Consider the following 9,968-nt stretch of genomic DNA (forward strand, 5'->3'; position numbering starts at 1 on the left):
ACCAATTTATTCATGTATTTACACGCTTGTCGAATACCCCAATATTACTTTGTGATGATATAAAGTTTTAACTTTATGTTTGCCGGTGCAATATTTTGTGTGACCTGTGCAAATAAGGTTTTCGGTGACCCGTCCATTTCAATGGCTATATGAGGTAATAGCAATCTTATGTCAATACGTTGACCCTTTCGTTATTTGAACGCTTTGTTAAGCACACAACCTATCTAAATATTCTATCTTGATCTTTCAATTTTAATGAATGCACGACTCTACTTGCCAGTAATAAATCTTCCAATATTTTGAACCAGTTTTCTACTTCAAATATTTTTAACCTTATGATGACCAAATCCATCTACAAATTCCTATCATATTATTAATATCTATCTGTCATTAAATTTCTCTTTTAACATTATATGCTGTTATGTTACATAATTAAATACCGCGACTCAACCCGACCCGCGAGTTAACCGGATTTGAGTACATGTATACTAGTAGTAGTCGATGTCTGGGAATAAAACATTGAAGACGCGCATTTTTTTCGTGTTAAGGTATCGTGGATTTTATTATGAAAAAGTGCATATTCATTGGACTACTTACCTCGCATGGAACCGGTGAGACGAAGGATTTAGATCAACATGTAGATCAGCTTTTCCGTGTTATTCATGTTCAGAATGCGCGTGTCTATTTGGATGTAAAATTGTGTGTGTAGAGTATAGTGATGGATGTGTATTTTGGTTCAGTAGTCTATTCGAATTGTTTTGCTTATGGATGTAAGTAAACGTAAGGGTATTTTCTTTGATGCATAAACTTTTTCTTTGTTATTCTATCAAAGAAAGTCTATTCAGTAAGAATTACTTGTTTGCAACAAGTGTTTCAAAGCTAAATTATAAATTTAATTATTACGGATTATCTTGTGTTTGAGTCACAAACTGTACAGGATGTGAAGGCTAGATCTAGACGCCATCAAAATCTCCAGCGTCCATGAACAAATTAGGCGAGTACAGTATAGTTTTTTGATAATTGATGTTTAGAACGACTCTGTATGTAAATCTGCGTGTACATGTATGTTGACATCGACATCATTTTGTTAGGAGCTATTGCCCCCATATTAGATTTTGATCATTTTCTTACGAAAATAAAATGAATAAAATCTTCTTTTCGCGGTCGTAATGTGCTACAATGTGCATGCTGCGTAAAATTGAATCGAGGCATATGGTGATGTTTTATCTGGTTTTACATATTTTGTGTGACATTTTTAAGACTATTTTGCGTACCAGAACAAATACATTTTATATCACACTTCTCATGGTTGCATTTGTTAGATTTTAAGCAATGTTTAGAATGAATAGAATGAATTAAAATTATTGTTCAGTTTATTATATCTATTTATGTTACATGTCACGTTAAAAAATGGGAAAATTTAATACTAGGTTAGCGTTGAATACAGAAAAGTTTATGTTGCGAGGCTTAGAACAGCGGAAGCGCGAGCCTAGGCGAGCGCTTTCTGTGTTCGAGCAGAGCAGCATTAACTTCTCTGTATTCAACGCTAACCTAGTATTCTATATATATTGATTAATAAAAAAAATTCAGGGAAGTTTCTTCTGAAGTAAATATTTAGGGAACAGTTGACTTAATGAAAATCAGAAAGATTATTAACAGTTGTTTTTTTAAGAATAAGTACAAATAAATGAAACAAAAAGTGATGAAATATTGCAATCGGAAAATCAGAAACCCGTATCAAGGGAGCTTGCTATTTTGAGAGCAAATAAATGCCCGGATTTAAATGTTATTTCTGATTTTCTGGACGTGTATGTATGCTCTTTTTTTAATTTTGAGAAAAATTGTTCCCTACAGATCTGTCCGTTGTTTATTGAAAAGATGTAGTAAATATTCCTTATAAATATTACATTCTCCTTTAAAATATTTATACGCGGTGGTAATTTACGTTATCATTACATAATTTGTATTTACGAGACTGAACGACTTACTATATTCGGAAGCTAAGGTAAAAGTTATCTCTTTGTTTTTCTTGTTTAGTCTGCTGCTCCTCATAATACTGTTACGATCGCTTGATTTTTATTAAAGAAACACCTATTAGACAACCTTGGTCGGTAAAACTTTGTTAGACAAAATGTTCACTAAAAATTTATATTTTAAGTATTTGTTAAATATATCTATTATATTTTCTCAGTTTTTGTCTTACAAAAAGTGAAAGTTTCTTAGAATTTTATAAGATTTGCCGGATTTCACTAAAAAAGTGAGAACCTCTAGACTTGTCTTAAATAGAATGTTGGCAATTTCGGCACCTAGCTTTTTCGGCCTCTTTTTTGTCAGGCTCATTCGGCTTATAGAATTTTCTTATAGACATTTTTTGCCATTTTGTTGTTGATTTAAGAAAACAAAACTCAATTTCACGTCAAACAATCATTGGTTAGTTACAATTTAACTTGGTGAATCAATGTGCACATTTTACATGGTATAACAGCAACTTATAAATCGTTACATAATTGTATATCGTAAGCATTCCCTCGCGATTTAATTGTGACTACAAAATTCATCAAATAATAGGTTGAATTAACTTGATTATTAATCTACAATGGTATTATTGTCGAATGAGAGTACATTGTTTCAACGTAAAACAAGTAGGGCCACTTGACTTAGTTGCGTTGCATACACATCATATCTGGGTTTCCATTTTGTAATATTTATGAGATGTCATTTGTCTGTTTGCACGCACTACTCCCATTTGTGCATCATTATACAAACAACAGTCTAAAGCGTAATAACCTATAGCTTGTTACGCATATAATTAGGTTAATCTGGAACGACCTTGTCAAAAGTACGCGTTTTGCATATGATCTCTTCCTGGTAATACCTGTTATCATTTAGGCCGACATTATGTGAGCAAACATTTAAGTGCAACTTTTTATTTGTGAATCAACTGTACAAGAAGTCAAACTCTTGACATGTTTACATTTAACATTTATTAAATTGGTTTATTATCAAAATTAAGACAAATAATAAAGGGCAACCGACTATATATTTTAATAAAGATTTATCAAATACATATACGTTATTAACAAGATATGTATCCCCAAGGCACATATGTCCACACACATTTGTATTTAAACTCCATTTATTTCATAAACAAGCCGTTTAATGGTCAAAATTGATCCTTGACATCTAAATGTGACCTCTTGCTTTGGGTTTTCATTTTAGGGGCCAAACTATAAAATACGCTTGATAAGAAATCAATTAAGAATATTGGTGCAGCACATTGGAAAACATACATAATTATATACAAAATATTGCATTTGTACTTCGAAAATTAACTGATCAGTTTTCAAGAACTATATCATTTGAATTTTTCATTTATATAAGGTTTACAAAATGATTATTTTATTCAAATGATGTACAATAAGCTCAAAAGACCGCCCTGGAAATGACATGTACAGCTTATGAAGAGAAGAAGATCTGTTCATGAAAAGCTTGGAACTTGTGTCAAAATACCACACTTTTAACTATTCAAATAACCTAATTAACAGTTTTCCTTTGAGGACCGTGTTTAAATTTTAACGGTTTTAAATTTGTATGATGTCATTTTAAAACGAAGAAAACCAATTTATACTAGAACACAAAATACTTCTTATATTCAGAATGTATCTGACATCATCAAATTGATAACCCTTTATGGCATAAAATGAATATTTGGATTTGTATCGCGAAACAAACTAGTTATTCCCGAAAGATACATGTGTATGTACTACTCAGATTAATAGAGCTTACTTCCTACAAATATTTTATGTACTCAAAACATTTATAAATAGCAAAAGGACAATAGTTTCACGAACGTTCTTGCAGAGTTTGTGTTAAATTCACATACAAGCAGATGTAATTAAACCGCTATTACGATCTGAAAGCCCCTTCTCTCAGCACCCATGGAAAAAATACACAGAGGAACATTACTATCTGTGCCGCGTTCGTATATGTCGCCAGAAAAGTATAGCACAGTGATGCGAGCAAGCAAGAATTCCTTCTGGTGGACAATGACAGACAGAGGCAAAACCAACGAACAGATGAAATATAAATTATCAAATGGCAATTGCTAAAAGAAACATCATTGGACCGGTGTGACACATCGACGATGCATACGTGAATCATACCATAAACGGAAGCTGTATGTGAAGTTTCATTAAATTCTGATCATTCTTGTCTGAGATTTCTCGTGAAAGCGAAAATTGTGATGCTCGAAAGGACGGGCGTTTATGAAGTACGGACTAACGTAAGTCTAGTCGGACAAAAACGATTATCGGGACAGTTTAGACCCACGTCACCTCATTATGCCTACTGGCTTAAAGTTCGCATTACATAAAAACAAGTCCCATTCACACGTTTTAATAATATCCTCAGTATAAACGCATAGCAATTATTTTGTGTTACCTCACACTTTCGTTTTACATAAGTATATTTTTTAGGATTGAAATACTTTTAAACAGCGTGCATACATACACGTGTATAACAAAGAAAAGAGTGTCAGAAAACAAAAACAAACACAAGAAGCTCAACATATCTACTACAAGTAATAAACTACACGTTTATTACATGCGGTTATTAAACGGGGCGTCAAACAGATTTTGGCATGTATTGAAGCCTGTCATTAAATGCTTTATATTGATAACTTTAAACATTTGACCTAAAAATCTCCGGTAAAAAAAAGAATACAATTTAGAAAAAGTAAAAAAAGTAACCCTCAACAGGGCTCGAATCACTGACCCCTGGAGTCCTGGAGTAAAAAGTCTCCCGCCTAGACCACTCGACCATCCACGATCATGCTTAGAATGGATTTTTTTTAACCTATATAAGAAATCCTCGTAGTTTTCCAATATATAACTACAACAACAGAACTTTCCAAATTGTTCAATCGTTTCGCGTCGCACGACGCTTTATAATTTTCAGGTTTTCAAATCGTCAAAAGATGCATATAAGGGATATTTAAGAGCATGGTAAATGATCAGTATTAATATTTTATCAAAAATATCATAACAAACACGAAAATTTAGGAATCTGAAACAACTTTTTTTAATTTTGTCAATTTACCAATCTGTTGGACGGCCCCTTTAATGTACATTTCCCTTTAGTTATTTTATCCATATAAATGAAATCATCAATAAATATGTATAATTTGTCATAACCATGCGATCATGTTAATCATGCTATCATATGATTCACAAGCATTATAAAAGCAATGCAACTAATCACTGGCGACCATTTGACACCTGTTCCTGCATTTAAACAGGCTTTTGGAACCGATTCCGTCTGAAGACGTTGTTTTGCTTTCAATATGCTTCACATTTTTATTGTAAATGCGATCGTTAAAGATAGAAACTTTTTGAAAAGAAACGTGGATTTATGTGCAGGAGAGTACCGTTGGGCAGGATATACTTGACCAGGTATGTACACCGAAGTTGTTCAATTTATTGATATGTGGTAATTTCACACTACACTTACAGACCATGGATTTATTTAAATATGTTTAAATCCCGAATTTTACGAAGTCCCTGTCGCTATCCATTGTAAATGTGAGCATTTTAAGAACGTGAGGTGTAAGTATGATGGAAGTCGCTACTTGAACTGTGGACGGTCGGTCACGATTGCACCAGGATGGTGACATCTTGTTGTGTGATTACACTAGGCTCTTATAACCTTTACTAAGATTGTCGTTTTATAAAACTACACGCTCAAGCATTAAATAGTTTTAATTAAAAAAAATTACAACCACGCATTTTCAGACTTTAATCCAGCTGAGACTACAACATGCTGCTTATTTGTTTGGAATAAGAGTACGTTCGCCAAATGGCCGATGCAAATGGCTCCATATTAGAAACATGATCAGAAGACAATTAAGAAATTATACCGCTCTGATCCTGAGAGTAAAGTTCTACATACAACCTCAGCAGCTTGATGTTAATACAAGGTAATTTATTTAATCAGTTTCTAATTAATACTTTGGAATCGTATAATTACAATGCCAGTTGTCATAGAAAAAAGATCAAAAGAAAGAAATGCCAACATAAACGTTCGTCTGGAATATATCAGGACTTTTTGAAGAAAAACAACACATTCTTTGGTGAACATCGAATAATACAATTAATTTGTATGAAAACTTATTGTCCCCTACCGGTGAAACCGGAGGAGACTTATGGTTTGCGCTTCGTCTGTCAGTCTGTCTGTCTGTCCGTCATACTTTTCTGGATCCTGTGATAACTTTAAAAGTTCTTCATATTTTTTCATGAAACTTGAAACATGGATAGATGGCAATATGGAGATTATGCACGTCATTTCATTTTGTTCATAGTCAAGAATTCTGGTTGCTATGTCAACAAATAAAATAAAAATACTGACAATGGTGGAGTTTCAACGGTAGAGGACACTATTGCTTGGCAATCTCTTGTTATTAGTGATCAGCGCTTTGTTATGTAACAACCCGCAAAGAAGCTTTACATTACCTGTATACGTTATCTATATTCTTTTACTTATTGTTACTTCGTCGATATGTTTTCTATTTCTATTCCTCTCTTCTACATCAATGCTTAAGGTAAAATGGAAATTACGGAAAGTGCAGCCAAATGTAATTATGGTTATTGCTTCCACAGAACAAAGCAATCTTTTTTTTCAAGGAAATACCTCTACAGGCAGTTGTTGCAAGACCTTCGATCTGGCACACTTAAGCCATCGTCAAAGGAACAAGCTATCCAACTGGTCACTCTCATTGCGCAGGTGCACTATGGACCCAGTAGCGGCCGAAACACAAATGCTGACAGCATCTTTGAAACATATGGTCAAATGCTGACGCCTGACGAAGATGTGTTACAAAGTATAATGGGGTTTTGCAAAAAAATGTCAGAACTGAGTAAAGGACAGGCGCAGATGAAATTTCTCCAGTTAGCTTCCACTTTGCCATTGTATGGATTCGAGCGGCACGTGACTGGAAACACGTCAGGAATTATTGCGTTGCTGATCGGTTCTTCAGGTCTGAAGATTGAATACGACATGCACGAGCGCAATTTAAGGTTTGTAGACTCAAAGCTTAAGATATGTAGGATAAAACCGATAGTTCAGCAACGTACATAGTCACAAATGTTTAACAATATACATATGTAGTCAATATAATTGTAATAAAATAAGAAGAACGATTTGTTTACTTGCAGCATCCCTTTTTTGGAGATGATGAGCATTAGTCAAAATGGAGACATAATTGAGATTAAAACTTGCCAGGTCGGGCAATCGCCGCGTTGTTTGACGGTACGCATGAGCGACAACGATCAAACAAACGCCGCCTACAGAAGTCTGGGGGAAATTAGGACATTTTACCATGACGACGTGAGAGATATGACAGAGCAGTCGTTCATAGGGGAGATACTTGCCAAGTTATGGAGTACCGGTAATACACTTGTTGTGGTGGGAGTGTAACCTTAAAACAGTACTCACAACGTTCATCGTATGATAAAACTTTGCGTTATATCTTTGTATCTTATGGGCAATCTATGTTCTTCTTTCAGCATTATAGCTGGTACTTGGGTGTTTCACACATAAAAAATAGCGTACAAAAATCATACTTTGCATGGTCAGCGTATAATTGAATAACGTTTAGCGCTCCATTATTAATCTTGCAAATTGTTGTATCATGAACAGAAGATCCAAACATACAGGTGTTAAGTATGCGTGTCAAACAGAAGGAAAGCAAATCCAGATGTTTCATTAATTAAAACAAACGAGTGCATGATCTCATATGAAAATAGATTACCTTTCATAAATAAATTTCCGTAGGTTTATTACATGTCGACACACAGTTTCGAGCTAACAATGCCAATACGCAAGTTCCGTTATAGATGCTAGTTGGTTTGCGTTCGTTTGTTTTTATAAAGAATTCATGAGATACAATAAAACTATTTAACATCGTTAAACATTATATAATTCCAGAATAAAATACGTCTTCGAAGTCACCGCGACGTTACGTCAGATAGAGGACCAAGCTCAACGTTCACATAACACCATACGAGTTGCCAGGGACGTCGTTGATGCGTATTCACGGGGCACAATGTAACACTTTGCTTAAGAATATCATGATCGACGCCGGGGAACCTGAATTTTGCAATAATTGTTTAAATTCTTTTTCGGAACACTTGCTGTTTGGCCAACTGCAGTTCGTGTACAGTCATGTTCTTATGCAACGTGTCGCTAAGTTTTACCTGACGAACACATCTCTTGTTATATATATATATATATATATATATATATATATATATATATTTGTTTTTAACTTAAATGTAAGGAAAACGTGACATATTTATTTATACTGTTTGTATCAAGACGATGTACTTATGTATAAGTCTAGATAAAATGTCTGTTCAGTTCTGTTCAGTTCTGTTTTACCTTAAATTGACGCATGTGTCGCTAAGTTTTACACAAAGTTGACACATGACATGTATTTAATTTTATTGCTATGTATAATGATTATAAATGAGATGACATTGTAAGATTATATAAATATATATATATATATATATATATATATATATATATATATATATATATATATATATATATATATATATATAAATACTATCGTCACCTTAGGGCGAAGTGCGCAAAAACACAGCACTTTGGCGATGTTTTTTAACTTCTTTAAACTTAGTTTATATTTAATAACAATCTCATAATTAAATAATTTATGAGAAAAACATTGTAAAACTATGAAAAAATATTTTAAATTTTGCACAATTATATGTTAAATTTCTAAATTTTCATTTTCGACTTAATTCTATTTCTACCTAATGCCAAAAAACCCATATAGAAATTTCACTTTATCTCTTCAATGCACTTGGGAGAAGGGAACTTAATACCGAAAACATACTAATTTACGCTCTACTTCTCTAAGACTGTTGATAAATTTAGCAAAAATAAATATTTAAATGATAAATTATAAATAAAAATATATTCTGCCGATACACGTCTGTAAACGTAACAGCATAATTTTATTATGCGTTTATGATAATTTTCTTACAATTTAATATAATATTTAATATTTATAATATTTATGTATTATCCGCGTGCTGATTTTTCTCTGATCTAAAAATAGAACACATACACTAAGTAAATGTTAGGAATTAGGGTGCACTCAGATATATACGTTTATTTTTTAGATTCAATTGCTCTGTTCGATCGCGACCTCGGCGATGCATTAAATTTATCCAAGTATTGTGTGCTTTTTGTTGGTTACTTCAGACGTTTGTGGAACATTCAAGATCTTACATTTATTTCGACTCACCTATGGTCGGTGTTGTGCTAAACCGTTACGACATTGCTTTGCACGAATGAATCAGTGTACGCCTTTTACTTCTGCTTTATTATTTGTTTACAGTTTAGTGCTTGCATTTATTGCGCCTAATTTACCTCACATTTACTTATCACGTGATGCTTCGAATAGCCAATTACCTTTATGGTTAATATTCTTATCAATGTAAGTGTAATTACAAATATTATATAAATTCTAATTTTGATAACTGAATAAGTTCTTTGGTGGATTTTGATTAGCGTCTCTATAATGATGGCCAGCTAATGGTTAAAACAAAAACAAAACGAAACAACGTAAAAAACGACATTGAATAAAAGTGTGGTCATCTGCTATGAACGTTCATTAAATACATAGCATTGCGAATTTAAAACTATTTGAGAGATCCCGAACCTCACACTTAGCCCAGCGATATAAAACACACATAAGTGTGAATATTCTTTTGTAATACAAATTGAAAGGCAATAAAAGAGAGCATATAAATAATTTAATAACGGCTATATTAATCAATGGTTAGAAGAAACCACAGCATCAGAGTTATAGTTTTCTGAGGCACGATGCAATGAACGAAATAACAAGTATCAATTTTTCTTTTCGTTTGAACAAAAAAAAACAC

At 33.1% G+C, this 9,968-nt stretch overlaps 1 protein-coding gene across 1 annotated transcript; it reads left to right on the forward strand.

Annotated features, from left to right (window-relative positions):
* The first annotated feature begins 5,784 nt into the window (after positions 1 to 5,784).
* Positions 5,785 to 7,131, forward strand: LOC127846071 (uncharacterized). Its single transcript, XM_052377249.1, has 2 exons — positions 5,785 to 5,974; positions 6,678 to 7,131. The coding sequence occupies exons 1-2, from the start codon at positions 5,886 to 5,888 to the stop codon at positions 7,129 to 7,131; spliced, it is 543 nt and encodes a 180-aa protein (XP_052233209.1). The 5' UTR covers positions 5,785 to 5,885.
* The last annotated feature ends 2,837 nt before the right edge of the window (positions 7,132 to 9,968 follow it).

This window comes from Dreissena polymorpha, chromosome 9 (genome assembly GCF_020536995.1).
Source record: "Dreissena polymorpha isolate Duluth1 chromosome 9, UMN_Dpol_1.0, whole genome shotgun sequence".
NCBI lineage: Eukaryota > Metazoa > Mollusca > Bivalvia > Myida > Dreissenidae > Dreissena > Dreissena polymorpha.

What these genes read in the sequence shown, in the direction of transcription:
- LOC127846071 (XM_052377249.1), top strand. Translation starts at nt 5,886, where the DNA reads ATGATCAGAAGACAATTAAGAAATTATACCGCTCTGATCCTGAGAGTA. An exon ending in CAGCTTGATGTTAATACAAG is followed by an intron (nt 5,975 to 6,677) that starts GTAATTTATTTA and finishes TTTTTTTTCAAG; the next exon opens with GAAATACCTCTACAGGCAGT.